This window comes from Lactuca serriola, chromosome 4 (genome assembly GCF_051521515.1).
Source record: "Lactuca serriola cultivar US96UC23 chromosome 4, Lser_US96UC23_V15, whole genome shotgun sequence".
Taxonomy (NCBI): domain Eukaryota; kingdom Viridiplantae; phylum Streptophyta; class Magnoliopsida; order Asterales; family Asteraceae; genus Lactuca; species Lactuca serriola.
Genome location: NC_136411.1, coordinates 35,716,672 through 35,734,243, shown reverse-complemented (window position 1 = coordinate 35,734,243; position 17,572 = coordinate 35,716,672). Strand labels below are relative to the sequence as shown.

At 33.2% G+C, this 17,572-nt stretch overlaps 1 protein-coding gene across 1 annotated transcript in view; it reads right to left on the bottom strand.

Moving 5' to 3' along the window:
• Positions 1 to 8,456, bottom strand: part of LOC145098215 (uncharacterized) — a 31,911-nt gene extending 23,455 nt beyond the window's left edge. The window contains exon 1 of the mRNA XM_079035878.1: positions 8,369 to 8,456. Within this exon, the coding sequence (XP_078892004.1) occupies positions 8,369 to 8,456 (88 nt within the window). The remainder of the gene's footprint in view (positions 1 to 8,368) is intronic.
• Positions 8,457 to 17,572: the final 9,116 nt, after the last annotated feature.

The window sequence follows — 17,572 nt, the reverse complement described above, 5'->3', positions numbered from 1 at the left end:
GATCAATACTAATTAAATAATCTTATTATTCTTATTATTAATATACTAGAACTTATAATATATTAATAACCATAAGTGTCTTATTTCTCTCATTATAGTCTATCCAAGTGCATGATGGTATGCAACCCAAATGGACCATGCCGGGTCGGGTCAAGTCTTACCAATTATAGTTATGGACTTAGACATTAATCCAACACTAAGCTCATACATGCAAGTCCTTAAGTCATATCTAAGCACTAGAAGGGATTTGGAAGGGTTTTGGGGCTTCAAAACCCCACTTATGGGTATTTGCAGTCCAAGAGTGTTCTTGGGCCGTAAACACATGATTTTGAGGCTTTTGGATGATTTAAACATGAATTTTCATGTATATCAAGCTAAACAACAAGCTAGGATAGATTACTTACGATTATGGAGCTCGAAAGAGGCGTTTTTTGGATCGAAAGCCACTTGTAGAGAGAGAGAGTAGAGAGAGGGCGGAAAGGGTGTAAATGAGGTTCTCTCACCCTTATATAGGGTTTGAGTTGGTGTCCCAGTGGAAGTCTACCCGATACTGACGTTAAACGGGACTTATGGTGATACCCGACTAAATGGTCGCAATTTGACTTGATTGTAACTAAAAATTTTCAAGGGGATATTGAGGGTGTTTCACGTGTTTCTAATTTGTTCGGACACTCATGAAGTCATAATAAAAAGTCCCAATTTAATTAACCTAATCCAAAAAGGTTAACGGAACAATTTAATAAAACGAGCTTTATTAGCAGGAAAAGGGTTTACTGTGACGGCTTAAATTTCAGGTTGTCACAACGAGTGTTAGAGAGATTAATTGATAGGTGTGTAGTCGCCGATGTTGTAGCCTGAGGGTTCACAACACCATTGCGGTGGAGGAGTCATAGTTGCATAATGACGATGCAATCGAGAGTGAAGCGATTGGGGCGTAAGTCTCCGAACAAAAAAAGCCCTAGCTTACGTTGTGCAGGCTTGAAGAGTAGGTGTGGGTTGGAGATAATGGAGGTGGGTGAGGGGCGGAGATGAAGGAGAGGAGATGTTAGAGAACAGATCGATTCGAATGTAGGAGAAGAAAGTGGGGTTTAAAATTTTTAGGAATTTCATTTTCCCTCTAAGAAGAGAGACATGCGTTTCTTAAAAAAATATAAAACGACATTCACAGAGGAGGCACATTTTAGATAAATTGCCCTCCGTGTTTTTAATTTTTTACATGAAACACTAATTTAAGGGCACGCAATAATGCGTGACCTAAATCATTAAATTTTATGAAGAGATGACACTTTTTTAATGCCACTCTCTTTTGTGTAACATAAATCATTGAGTGTCGTAGTTTACGCGTCGTAAAAGGGTCTTTTTCTTGTATAAGCCTTGTAATTATTGTAATTGTCCATGATTTTTAGTTGTATGTTCTAGGTTTTACATGGAAATAAGAAAAGATAATGCTTTCTTATGTAAAATCGCACATTTGGAAGACTCGAAGACCATGACAACAAATTAAAAGTTCATTTTGGTGCAAGAGTAGCCTAACAACAGAATGCAACCTAAGGTGACATTGACCGATCGCACATCATTAGCAACTGAGGCGAACGTCGACATTCGGCAGTGATCCAAGTCTATAAGGTGGAAGCACATGGAAACCCTAGAGACGGTGTGTGTAGGGTGTGAACTATATGCATTTAATATTGTTTTCATTGAAAATAAACTGAAACATTAAAATTGAGTTTTTATATATAAATTGTTTATCGATTAAAACATGAAAAACTAAAAATTGGTTTTTAACATTTTAGATTAAATTTCGTATTAAACTGATTTTATTGAAACACAAACTGGTTAAAATTGTTTTAACAAATCATATTGACAAATTGTCTATATGCATGCAAATTTTTTTAACACTAATTTTTATACAATATAATTAGACAAACAAACACCTTTTAAATTTGAGTCTTGCCATCTACCTATTGAATACTTGCATGTCTAATTTTGCACCCTTGTAAGGACTAAGCGATATCATACATACTTATAAACCTAGCATTTTTTCTTGAATCTCATGCATTCGAAACCCCCATTCTTTTTTCCTTTCACCACATTCATTTGAAACTTCCATGACTTTTCAATTTCTTTATAATAATAATTATAATTTGGTAATTAGGTTAAATAAATATCAAATCTAAAGTGTATTCATATATAAACTAAATTTCAATATTAAAATAATATCTTTAATTCTACTTATAAAATTATGTTTTTTAACTTTTAACATATTATACTTAATTTATTAGTTTTAATATATTGTTGGATGTAAACCATTATCATTTTAAAGGTATAATTTTTGAACAATTTGTATAAAATACTTAAATTATTAATTATAATATAACATTATAGGCTCAACTTAAATATAAATTTTATTTAACTTAAACAACCCAAAGATTATTTTATAAATAGTTAAAAGTGATAAATTGTAGTGTATTTCTAATAATGATTGTAAGTTGGTTAATAATGTTAAATAAATATCAAACCTAAAGTGTAATCATAAATAGACTAAATTTCAATTTTAAAATAATATCTTTATTTCTATTTATAAAGTTATGTCTGTAAATTTTAACATATTATACTTAATTTATTAGATTTAAAATGTTGTTGCATGTAAACCATTATCATTTTAAAGCTGTAATTTTTGAACAGTTTGGACAAAATACTTAAATTGTTAATTTAAATATAACATTACAGTGTCAACTTAAATATAATGTTCAGTTCCACTAAAAAACCAAATAATATTTTGTAAATAGTTAGAAGTGATAAATTATAGTGATAAATGCAAAAACTAAATTGTAATATTAGTTTAGCTAAAATATTTCCTAAATATATTTATATAATCGTTAAACTTTTCAAATAAGTAGCTTAAAATAACTTATAATAACAATAGTTAAAAATAACTCTATATAAATGATTATATTGTTACCTTTAAAATCAAAAAATAATGTTTGATGTTTTAAATAATTATAATAATAGAAATTAAAACATCAAGCAAATAAATTTTAAAAAATTAGTTAAAAATAAAAACTATAAATAATATTAAACCATATATAATATTTAATTTTATTGATGTGTAACTCGCGAGTAGAAGTCATTCAAACGATTGAGATTATAACGCTATAATAGATTTATATATTATCATATAATTCAAAATAATCAATATATTATATCAAATTAATATACGAATTATTATATCAAATTTAACAACAACGTTAATATTATATTTTAATATATATATATATATATATATATATATATATATATATATATATATATATATATAAAGACTTCAACTATATAGGTGTTTCTACGCATTACAATGTCAACTCAAATACAAATTTCAGTTCCATTTAAAAAAACTAAAGAATATTTTGTAAATAGTTAAAAGTGATAAATTGTAGTGATAAAAGCAAAAACTAAATTGTAATTTCAATTTAACTAAAATATTTCTTAAATATATTTTTATAATCGTTAAAAGTTTCCAAATAAGTAGCTTAAAATAACTTACAATAACAATAGTTAAAAACAACTCTATATAAATGATTATATTGTTAGCTTTAAAATAAAAAAACAATGTTTGATGTTTTAAATAATTATAATGATAGAAATTAAAACATTAAGCAAATAAGTTTTAAAAAATTAATTAACAATAAAAACAACTATAAATAACATCAAATTATATATTATATTTAATTTTATTCATTTGTAACTCGCGGGTAGAAGTCATTCAAACGATTGAGATTATGAAGTTATAATAAATGTATATATTATCATATAATTCAAAATAATCAATATATTATATCAATTTAGTATATACAAATTATTATATCAAATTTAAGAACAACGTTATTGTTATATTTAAAAAATCATATATTTGTAAAGACTTTAACTATATAGGTGTTTCTGCGCAACGCGCGGGCATTCACCTAGTTAAAAATTTGTGGGGAATCTCATGCCCTTATAATATCTAAGCTAAAATTCATAGTTATAAATTTTAAGTGGGACCTAGTAAATCATAACCACATTATATGGATAGGACTAAACATGCCACTTGTGTTTGGGGTTTGATGTACTAGTACAAAAAATGGCATATGACATCAATTTTTGAAAACTAGGTGTTGTCGGTTTTCATATTTATCGTTACTAAAGTTAATAAAATAATTCACATAATTTTTTCCATGATAATTTACTGAAAACAAGCAAGCATTGGAAATTAGACTTCACACATTAATTTCGGTTTTACATAAAAAAAAATAGTGACAAATAGTGCAACGTTCGAAAACGATGGACAAATGTCATATTTTATAACAAGTTTATTTTACTTTATATGTATCATTGCCTTGTGTCTCTTAATAAGTGAGTCCTAAAAACATATAAGGTGTAGAGGTTTCATTTTAAATGATTAAATCTAATATTAAAATTTGTAACATGAAAAAACCTGTGACAAGTTGTTGCCACGGTCGAAAACGGTGGCCAAATATCATATTTTATAACAGGTTTTTAATTTTATATGTACATTTACCTTCTGCCAGGTATTAAGTGAGGTGTAAACACATTAGGTGATAAAGTTTAATTTTAAGTGATTAAACCTTGTATTGAAACTTGTTAAATTAAAAACCCCGTGACAAGTACTGTGAGGGTTGAAAACAGTGACCAAATCTCATCTTTTATAATGAGTTTTTTTAACTGATATTTAACTTAATTTACCTTTTGAATCTTATAATGAAATTTGCCAAATGAAAAAACTCGTGACAAAGTAAACAAGAATAATAATCAATGTTTTAAAAACTGATTTTTTAGTTGAAACGGTCTGATTACCAATTTTTGGTTCAACTGCCCGCCTACATCTAGCAGTGGTGTACGTCGGCCTTCAAATTGTGTACAATTGATTGATTGATCAATTTATTTAATTTTCTTTGGAAATAGATCGTGTTTTTAATAAGTTAAGTGAAATGCAACTAGCCAAGTCTAATAAACGGGTTCAAACGATTTTTAAGGTATCTATCACAACAATTTCACTCGATTTTTTAAGAAACCATTCGGTTAGATTCGGACTAAAAATTAGCATAAAACTGGTTTTTGTTGAAACACTTTCAGACTTCTGTCAGGATAATCTTTAAAAGTTAAGAAACACTTATATTGCTTTCAGTGTAACTTATATTTATTCATAGTCGTTGTTATGAATTTATGAACAATATTTATGAATAATTCCATGCCATAATACTTATTGATCTACTTACGAGGGTGATGTCTAGGCTAGATTTAGTGAGGTGTTTAAAGTGGGATTTTCAAACAGTATACTTTGTATACCAAATGGACCTTAATTATGATATAATCTTACCTGGTTGCTCCTTACTTGATAGATCTTGATGTACACATTGAGATGAATGAGGACTCTAGACTATTATTAGTAACAAGGAATATACGACTAATGCTTAGTGATATTCATACCTAGGTCATATCAAAGGAATAGCTAAAGAGCTAGCTGAAGTGCTCCCCAAATTTCGAGTAACCCACTTTTAACAAGTGAGTGCATATTTATTTTCATCTTAGACATAAATATAAAGTATTTAACTACTTAGATGCTATGTGTGCCTATTTTCTGTATTTTCAATATCTGTGATCAATATGGCTTACTTGGTTATACTATAATTGAATAAAGTATAGAGTTATATATATATATATATATATATATATATATATATATATATATATATATATATATATATATATACTAGTTTATAACCCGTGGGAACCACAGTTACAAAATTAATTAAATTTTTATAGTAAAAATTCAAAATTATTAATTAATTATTTTAAATAAATTATTAATTAAGAGTTTTTTTAGTTATATAAATTTTAATCATTGATTTAAATAAATTGTGAAATTATATCATTTGTATTATTTTTATTTTTATTTTTATTCTAATGTTATTAATTTAATGTAATTAAAGTGGAAATTTTAAAATTTGAAATTTTAAATGGAGTTGACAAGTGGCATACATTAATTAGGAGACATAATAAGGTGGCACATGGAAAAAGGAAAATAAAATATGCATTAATTAGGAGGCCTAATAGGATGACACATGTCAAAAGGAGAATAAAACTATTCTTTTATTAGAATAGGGATATATATATATATATATATATATATATATATATATATATATATATATTATACCTAAAGTATATTAGGTACTGAAGGGGTATAGAAAGGAAAATATTATGAGAGGTTGTAGCTAACATGGGTTTTTTCACTACTAGGGATTAGTCATCTAGTATGGTATAGAGGATGGGCTAGAGACTATTCTATATAAGTCTAGTGAAACATGGACATGCTTGCAACCTATAGATGTTTACAAGTTATTCACGGGTAGGTTTACAACCTGCAGGTGTTAATCTATCATACATGGGAAGGTATAGAACCTATAGATGTTAATGAATTGTATGCGGACTGACAAGTTTTGAAAACGGTGTTTGAATCAATCAATCATGTTTATACGATAAGATGTAACATAATCTGTTTGGCTCAAACTGATATATGGAAGAGTACAAAGGTTTCTGAGTACAAGTGGATGTGGGCGGTGTAAGACCATTAACCTAGACCTAAGTGCTTACCCTAATTTATAGGGTACGTCAGATATACAAAAAAAAATACAAGGATTCGACATCACATATCGAAACTCTAAGTTGACTTGTAAATAGCTTAGGTAACGAAAGTACACAATTTTCGTTACTTACATACACGAAACTAAAGATACAACTTTCGACTCTCTATACAAATTTTGACTCTACATAGATAGGCCTAAGACCTGTAGTCATTTATGAATCGTATGCAAAATTGTTTATGACCTGTACGTGTTAGTGAACTATACATGGGCAAGTCCCCGACCTATAAATGTTATGGAACCTCATACGGGCGTGACTACGAACTGTAGGTATGAATGAATTATTCATGTGTGTACCCTGTTCACCCCATGGTTGTCTTATTAGCACATGTTTCTAACGACTCCTCGAGCCAACATTGTCCACTTAGACATCCTTTAGCATAAATCCCTTGAGATAATCGGTTTAGCATCAAGGAGTGAGAATAACAGGAATGGGTAATCATGTTATTTGTTTGATGTGAAATATATAATTAAAGAACATAATTATTATGGGTTGAAAGCCCTATGTCCTCACCAGGCTCCCAAGCCTGATCCACTCAGTTTCTTTGTATCACAGGTAGCGGTACGAAGGTACATGGATAGTGATCCGATGAGAGATTCGAGAAGATATAATCCATTAGTATTTGCAAGGCTTGTAAATGTTTATGTTTATGATTATTTTCCTTGTATCAATTATGACATCCCTAGTTTTTAATAGTTAATGAAAAACATTTCTTAGGAAATACTTTTATGCAACACTTTTCGCAAAATAAAGAATACTCTTTTTAAAATAAGCATACAACAGATCTTTTTCGGGCTGTGAAAATGGGGATGTCATAATATCATATATATATATATATATATATATATATATATATATATATATATATATATATATATATATATATATATATATATGTAGGTTCAGGTTCATTTGAGATCATTCTAATTTTGTGAGATCGTGAGAGCAAATCTAAAAATAATTTTAAAATGCAAAATAAATGGAAAAATCCAAAAATTCTTTTTTTAAATATTATTTCCGGAACTTGAATTAACTAAAAAAAATAAAAAAAACAAAAAAAGTAAAAAAAAATTCCGTTTTTTTTTTTGAAAAATACGTGAAATATTCTAATAGAATATTACACTGACATATTCTAAAAAATAATTTTAAAATGCAGAATAAATGGAAAAATCTAGAAATTCTTTTTTTAAATATTATTTTCGGAACTTGAATTAACTAAAAAAAATAAAAACAAATTCAATTTTTTTTTGAAAAATACGTGAAATATTCTAATAGAATATTAAACTGTACATATTCTAAAAAATAATTTTAAAATGAAAAATAAATGGAAAAATCCAAAAATTCTTTTTTTAAATATTATTTTCGGAACTCGAATTAACTAAATTTTTTTTTTAAAAAAATAAAAAAAATAAAAAAATGCGTCTCACAGTCTCACAAAATTAGGCCGTCTCACATGATATGTGTGTGTATAGGGTAGCGTTCAATCGAGAACATTTTTTAGTGCTAGAACAAATTTTGACCACACAATTTTTTTTAATTAAAATCATCATAGAATATTAATATAAACCAAGAAATAAGTAAAAAAATTTAAAAACCCACTACACAACACCACTCACCACCCAAATAATATCATCCACCACAACCACCCGTCACCGCCACCCACCTCCACCACCCATCACAATCACCATCACCACCACCCCTATCCACCTCCCACAAAACCACCATCCAACATGATTACCACCATCCGCCATCGCCAACCATGACCATCATCCACGACCATGACCACCACCCATCACCACTACCCGCCACCACCAACCCCACCCTCCACCATCACCACCACCCGCCACCACCACCCACCACAATCACTACCCATCCTCGACCACTATCCACCTCCACCACCCATCACTACCACCCAACCACTTCTATGACCACCACCCATCACTACCACCCGCCACCACCATTCATCACCACCGACCACCACCACCCGCTACCATCACCCCCACCCACCACCCAGTGACCTCTACCACCCATCACTACCACCTAGCCACTACCCACCATTATGAACACCACCAGCCACTATCACAACCATCAGCTACCACCCATCACCACTACTCGCCACCATGACCCATCACCACCACCATCCATCACCATCGACCACCGTGAAAACATAATACCATAATAATTATCTATCCAGTGAGTTTTCATAACCGTACTATGATGGGTTTGTTTGAGCGATGTTCTTCAAAAGTCGAAATGATATGACACTTGTCACCCCGAGGACTATAGCTAACAGTCAGGGTGCGAGATCATCAGTCCTGTATAGATCTATACACATTTATCATGTTCTCCAGACGGGAGACTCTGGTTATAAAACAAGGTTTTCTAGCGGTACCCTGATAGGTATAATGAAGATGAATGACTCACGAATTACCAATTAAGTCACGTATTCATGAAAATGTGCTTTTTTCTGAAATGATTACTCTTTGTATAGTATGAACAAAGGCAAAATAACGAGTTGTATTTACTTGTAAAATACATAGTGTTATAGTTGAAATGGTTACCCTTGATTTGATGTAATATGCATGTTTACAAATAAAACATATTTCTATTTATAAAATGTAATGTATCTTAATAGAGTAAAGTTGCATTGTGAGATGTTTTGTATGTTAATAACTTCCTATGATAGTTATAACAATAGCATGAAAAGTACAACAAGAAAATTGTGTTTCACACGATTTTAGTCATGTGTTTACTTGTATTCCCCCCCCCCCCCCCTTAAAAGCATTTAAAAATGTAGTGATAGGGGTATGAACTCACTTGTTAGAAGTGGTAGCTTGAAGAAGGCGAGACTAAACCCGAGCATTACTTTGACTGGAGAAAGTCAATTTCTCGAGAATCTCGGGGGCATCGGGACTTGCGTCGTGAGCTAGCGGTAATACCGGGGATTTAAGGTAGATTAGAGGGGATAGAGAGGCTTTTAAGGGTGAAGGAGTTGAGAGAGAAGCCACAAAACCCGGAGCCCTAGCCTCCTTTTTATAGTGTTGGGGGCACTCACGAACGCAGGGCGTTCCTTTAGGGAACGCAACGCGTTCCCCCTGTGAGGTCAGCGCTTACGTATTTTCCTCTGATGGACGATGGGATGGTTCTGGTTGAAGAACGCAGGGCGTTCCTTCTTGCACCAGCCTTGGATTTTGTGCCCCGAACTTGTAAAATCCATAACTTTCACGTACGAGCTCCAATTTCGATGTTCTTTATATCCACACATAGGTGAGAAAATGCTCTAAAACTCTTGTTTAGAGTCCTTCGGCTAATTCTGACTTGATTTTTATAAATATATTTTAACAGGCCGGGACTGGAAAAGTCCGTTAAAAATCCATAACTTCTTCATCCGATGTCCGTTTTCGTCAGTCTTTTTATCGTTGTATTACCATTGATGAGATCTTTGATTCTCGTTTAGGTCGCATTGGCTAAAAGTCATTTGATCTCTATTTCAAGTTTTTAGGTGTTTACCGTTATGTCCGAAACTTCGAAAACTCATAACTTCCTCATATGAAGTCAGATTTGGGCGTTCTTTTTATGTATGTTTACGGTTTTGGGATATCTATGACTTTCATTTAGATACCTAAGGTTAAAAAGCATTTTATTGGAATTTTGCGTTTTCTGCTTAACAATGTTTTACCGGTATTGTCGCAGATCTTTGATTGGTCATGACTTCTTCATTATAACTCGGATTTTAGTGTTTTTTATATTTTTGGAAACCTTGTTACGATATCTACCACCTAGTATACTCAAACTGAGCTTTTTGAGCATTTTAGATTTGACGCTATTTTTGTGTTACTTCACAAAAAGATTACAATATTTGACTTTTAGTCATTACATTGACATGAAATAACGGGTTGTTACATCAATCCCCGGTTAGAGGGAATTTCGTCCCGAAATTATTTACAAAGTAATTGTCTATGGACTAGGGAAAAGATGTGGGTACTTTTGTTTCATCTGATCTTCTCGCTCCCAAGTGAATTTAGGTCCCCGCTTAGCATTCTAGCGAACCTTCACTATTGGTATGCGACTCTACTTTGTTCGCTTGATTTCCCTATCCATGATCTCAACGGGTTCTTCCACGAAGTTAATATTTTCATTCAATTCGATCTCCTCGAGTGGAATCACGAGAGTTTCATCAGATAGACACTTTTTCAGATTAGACACGTGAAACACATGATGTACGTTGTTAAGTTCAATTGGAAGCTGAAGTCTATAAGCTACTGGACCAAACCTTGCAGTAATTTCAAAGGGTCCAATGTACCTTGGGTTTAGTTTTCCACGCTTCCCAAAGCGTATCATGCCCTTCCAGGGTGAGACCTTCAGTAGAACGCGGTCACTAACCTGACATTCCAAGGGTTTTTATCTTTTGTCGGCATGGCTCTTTTGTCTATCTCTTGAGGCTTTCAGTCGCTCTCGAATTTGAACGATCTTTTCAGTCGTTTCCCTAATGATTTCCGGACCAGTGAGAGTGCTATCAGGGACTAGACCTCTCGCCAATTGCGTGTCGAACACTTCCGCCCAGCATAGAGGTGATCTGCACTTGCGGCCGTAAAGGGCTTCGAATGGAGCAGTCTAGATGCTAGTGTGATAACTGTTGTTATAAGAGAACTCAACCAATGGTAAGTGGATGTCCCATGCTTTACCAAAGTCGATTACACATGCTCGCAACATGACTTCTAAGGTTTGGATCGTTCTATTACTCTTCCCGTCAGTTTGTGGGTGATAGGTTGTACTTATATCTAGCTTAGTACCTAAGGCCTTCTGTAGCGTTTTCCAGAACCTTGAAGTGAATCTACTGCCTCTGTCCGAGATGATAGATATTGGCACTCCATGAAGTCGCACGGTCTCTCAGATGTAGGTTCTTGTTAGTTTCTCCATCTTATCGGTCTCTTTGATTGGCAAGAAGTGGGCATATTTTGTTATGAAATCCATGGAAATCTACTCCTACTTCCACTTAGATATTTCAGGCTGATGGAGTAAACCTGAGGGCTTTTGATGTTCTAGCTTGACCTTGGCACAAGTCAAGCACTTGCCCATATAGGTAGCAATTTCTTCTTTCATTTTTGGCCACCCGTAGAGTTGTTTGAGATCCAGATACATCTTATATGAACCTGGGTGCATGGAGTATCGGGTCTTGTGTGCTTCGTTCATAACTATCTCTCTGAACCCACCGAACTTCGGTGTCTAGATTCGGTTCATGAGGTAACGAAATCCGTCACTCTTGATCTCAAAATTCTTGTCCATCCCTCTATGTGCTTCACCTGTCAGGTTTTCGGGTTTCAAGGCTTCCAGTTGAGCTTCCTTGATTTGTGTTGACAAGTGTTAGTGGATCGTCATGGTTAATGAATTCACTCTTCGACCAGAGTACTCCTTACGACTAAGGGAATCTGCCACCACATTGGCTTTTCCCAGATGATAACAAATCTCACATTCGTAGTCGTTGAGTAACTCAACCCAACGCCTTTGCCTCATATTGAGCTCCTTCTAATCGAATATGTGTTGAAGGCTCTTGTGGTCTGTGAAGATGGTGCACTTTGTACCGTATAGGTAGTGCCTCCAGATTTTTAGGGCGAACACCACTGCTCCAAGTTCTAAGTCGTGAGTGGTGTATTTGACCTCATGCGTTTTTAGTTTCCTTGAGGCATATGCAATAACCTTTCCTCATTGGATTAGCACACAACCCAGCCCTTGTTTGGATACATCGCAGTATACTACAAAGTCTTTTGTCCCCTCTGGAAGAGACAACATGGGTGCACAGCACAGGGCTTGCTTCAAGGTTTGGAATGCATTATCTTGTTTTCCCCCCAGTTGTAGGTTACACCCTTCTGAGTCACGAAGGTAAGAGGTTTTGCAATGCTGGAGAAGTTCTGTATGAAGCTGCGGTAATAGCCAGCAAGGCCTAGAAATTGGCGAATTTTGGTTGGCGTTGTTGGTGCAGACCAATTCTGGATAGCCTTGATCTTGGAAGGGTCCACGTGGATTCCCTCTTCGCTGACCACATGACCTAGGAAGTCCACCTTCCTAATCCAAAACTCGCATTTTGAGAATTTCGCGTAAAGCTTCTCAGTTCTTAGTGTCTCTAAGACTTGTCTCAGGTGCTGACCATGTTCTTCTTTACTTTTTGAATAGATGAGTATCTCATCTAAGATTTGATGAAATATGTATGCTTACAAATAAAACATATTTCTATTTATAAAACATAATGTATCTTAATAGAGTAAAGTTTCATTGTGAGATGCTTTGTATGTCAAAAACTTCCTATGATAGTTATAACAATAGCATGAAAAGTACAACAAGAGAATTGTGTTTCACACGATTTTAGTCATGTGTTTACTTGTATCCCCCCCCTAAAAGCATTTAAAAAAGTATTTAAAAATGTAGTGATAGGGGTATGAACTCACTTAGTAGAAGTGGTAGCTTGAAGAAGGCGAGACTAAACTCGAGCAGTACTTCGACTGGAGAAAGTCGATTTCTCGGGAATCTCGGGGGCATCGGGACTTTCTTCGTGAGCTAGCGGTAATATTGGGGCTTTAAGGTAGCTTAGAGGGGCTAGAGAGGCATTTAAGGGTGAAGGAGTTGAGAGAGAAGCCACAAAACCCGAAGCCCTAACCTCCTTTTTATAGTGCTGGGGGCACTAACGAAAGCAGAGCGTTCATTTAGGGAACGCAACGCGTTGTCCCTGTAAGGTCAACGCTTACGTATTTTCCTCTGATGGAGGATGGGATGGTTCTGGTCGAAGAACGCAGGGTGTTCCTTTAGGGAACGCAGGGCATTCCTTCTTGGACCAGCCACAAATTTTGTGCCCCAGACTTGTAAAATCCGTAACTTTCGCGTACGAGCTCCGATTTCGACGTTCTTTATATCCACACGTAGGTGAGAAAATGATCTACAACTCTCATTTAGACATCGTTGGCTAACTCTGACTTTATTTTTATTAATATATTTTTAACAGGTCGGGACTGGAAAAGTCTGTTAAAAATCCATAACTTCTTCATCCGATGCCCGTTTTCGTCAGTCTTTTTACCGTTGTATTACCATTGACGAGATCTTCGATTCTTGTTTAGTTCGCGTTGGCTAAAAGTCACTCGATCTCTATTTCAAGTTTTTATCTGTCTACCGTTATGTCCGAAACTTCGAAAATTCATAACTTCCTCATATGAAGTCAAATTTGGGTGTTCTTTTTATGTATGTTTACAGTTTTGGGATATCTACGACTTTCATTTAGACACCTAAGGTTAAAAAGCATTTTATTGGAATTTCGCGTTTTCTGCTTAACAGTGTTTTACCGGTATTGTCGCGAATCTTCGATTGGTCATAACTTCTTCGTTATAACTCGGATATTAGTGTTCTTTATATTTTTGGCAACCCTGTTACGATATCTACCACTTAGTATACTCAAACTGAGCTTTTTGAACATTTCATTTTTTATGCTATTTTTTTATTACTTCACAAAAAGATTACAATATTTGACTTTTAATCATTACATTGACCTGAAATAACGGGTTATTACAAACAACCATCACCACCACCCACCCATCTACACCACCCATCACTATTACCCACCATTACAACCACCACCTGTCATTACCACCAACCACCAATCACCACCCATCACCACCATTCGCCACCACCACTCTTCACCTCTACTCGCCTCCACCACCCATAACCACCACCCAACTCCACCACCACCACCACCACCCATCACCACCATCTGCCAACATCACCTCCACCCACTATCCACCAAAACCACCGACCACCACCCATCACCACCACTTACCTTTACCACCGATCAGAACCACCCGCCACCAACACCCTACCCATCGCCCACCAAAACCACCATACACCATCACCAACCTCACCACCACCCACCACCCATCACCATTTCCTATCACCCTCACCTGTCTCCACCACCCATCACCACTGCTCGCCACCACCACCTGCCACCCATTATAATTTCCACCCCGCATGTAACCCCCAACACCCTTCACCACCAACCCCACCAAACATCACTACACACCACTACCACCCATCACCACCACCCGTGATTATGTTTATATAATCACAAGTGATTATTTGTATTTAATCACATATGATTTATATCGACAATATTCTTTTTTGTCCGTATAAATCATATGATTAGATATATATAATCACATGTGATTAGATATATTTAATCAAATGTGATTAGATATAATCACATATATCATTATTGCGTTCTCGATTCAATAATTATTTTTCGTTAACTTAATCATATGTGATTAGATACATACAATCACATGTGATTATATGATTTATATGAACGATATTCATTTTTGAGTTTTTGTTTCAATAGTTTTTCTCATATATTTAATCACATGTGATTATAAGTATTTAATCACATATGATTAATGTGGACATAAATTTGTTTTAATATTCTTGATTCAATAGTTATTCTCATGTATATAGTTACATGTGATTATATATATTTCATCAAATATGATTTATTGAATTAAAAACGTGAAAACAAAACTTTTTCATAAAAATTATATGTGATTAAATACATGAGACCAACTATTTAATTAAAAACACAAAAATGAATATTGCCCACATATATCATATGTGATTTAATACATATAATCACATGTGATTATATGCAGCTAATCGTATATGATTTATGTGGACAAGATTTATTATTTCTTTCTCAATTCAATAGTTGTACTCATGTACTTAATCACATGTGATTATATGTATCAAATCACATATGATTTATATTGATAATATTTGTTTTCACATTTTTGATTCAATATTTTTTCTTAAGTATTAAATCATATGTGATTGTATATATTCAACCACATATGATTAATGTGGAAAAAGAAAAACTATTGAATCAAAAATGCAAATATGAATCTTGTGTACAGAAATTGTATGTGACTAAATATAAAAGAACAACTATTGAACGAGAATGCAAAAATTAATAATGTCGATATATATCATATCTAATTAGGTACATAAAATCTCATGTAATTAAATACACAAGAACAACAACTAAATCGAGAACGTGATATTGAATATTTTCCACATGAATTCCATGTGATTAGATACATATAATCACATGTAATTACATGTGTTTAATCACATATGTGTTGGATTAGTGTCTAAGTCCATAACTATTTTTGTATGTACTTGACCCGATGGTGCATGGTCCTTTTGGGTTGCCTTCACCAAAGCAACTTGATAGGATGAATTATGGAGAGAAAGGATTAAATATGATTTATTAATATATTATGAGAATAATATATTAAAGGAGAAATCATATTGTTTAATTAATATTAGTCAATAATTAATTGGTAATTAGTTTTGTGACTAAAAGAGATTAATTAAACTTAAGGGACTGGAATTGTAATTATAAGATAATTGCAATTTGGGCCATGGATTGCCTTTAAATAAGGAATGGACGAATTCTATGGGGAAGCCCATAAGGAAATCGTCCAAGTTCTTAAGGAAAGAGATCCATGGGTTGCTTAGGGCTTAAGCATCCAAATTAGGGTTTCCTTGTTAGATAACCCTAATAGCCTCACTATATATAGACCCCTTAAGGACCAAAAACATGGATAAGACTCCTCTAGGGTTTGTAGACGTTTTTGGGTAGCCTCCATCCTCTCTCCTCTTCATCTTCTTGCTTATGGTATTTGTGAACCATTAGAGGAGTGACAATTGTGACTCTAAGCTTTCTAAAGTCAATACAAGGAGATTTGGGATTGTTATTGCTACATAACAATCAAGGTAACATCTTAAACCTATTCTCATGTTAATATGATTACTTGAATGCTAGAATTAGGGTTTATAGTCTTGGATAACTTGCATGTACAATAGAGAAACCTAGATCCAAGCATTAAGGTTTGTATGAACACATAGGATGTTCTTAGTACCAAAACCCATTAGTGGTATCAGAGCCTAGATTGGTTTCTATTGTATTGATGCATTATATGATTGAAAAATTCGATTTTTGTGGTTCTGGAGGCTGGGCTCACTGATTCCATAGATGAACTCGCTGATTCCATGCTGACTCGACGAGTCCATGCCTGACTCGGCGAGTCGGCTGGTCAGATGGAGGGTAAACCGGGATTTCTTGCTGTTTTTGCTTAACGATAGTTGCCTTATCATATTAGATCAATATAAATCCGATTTTTTGATGTATATGACTATATTCTTGATCTAATTGAGGATATTTATCAATTAATAAAATATTTGTTTCCTTATGTGATAATTGATTAATTATTTTGATTAAATTGATAAATTGTTTTGCAAGAAATCATTAAATAAATCAAATATGGATAATTATGTGATTAATTGTTAATTTAGATTATTTGTTATTTGATCCTTGTGTTATGAAATGTTTCATATTTTCCCCTTTAGGTTTTATAGTTTAAATTTGACCTCAAAAGTTTTGTTGTTTTGAAATTTAAATAGTTGAAACCCTAATGTTTTGAAAAAGGTTTCAAAACTTGCCCTCAGGTTTTGGAATTAAAATTTTTGGATTAATAGTTTAATTTTGATGTATATATAAATTCTAAACCCAAATGTTTTGATATGTTTCAAAACTTGCCCTCAAGTTTTGGAATTTAAAAGTTGATTAAAAGTTTAATTAGGATTGTTAAATTCTAAAACCGTAGTATTGTTTTGAAAAAGTTTAAATCGCACCCTTAAGGTTTTATTAATTAATTAAGGTGTATAATTAAAAGAGGTTTAATAAATCCATAAAAGTTTAGGTTAACAATTTAATTGAATTATAAGTATAATTGTTAAATTAAACCACCTAGTATTTTAAAAGTGTAAAATACACCCT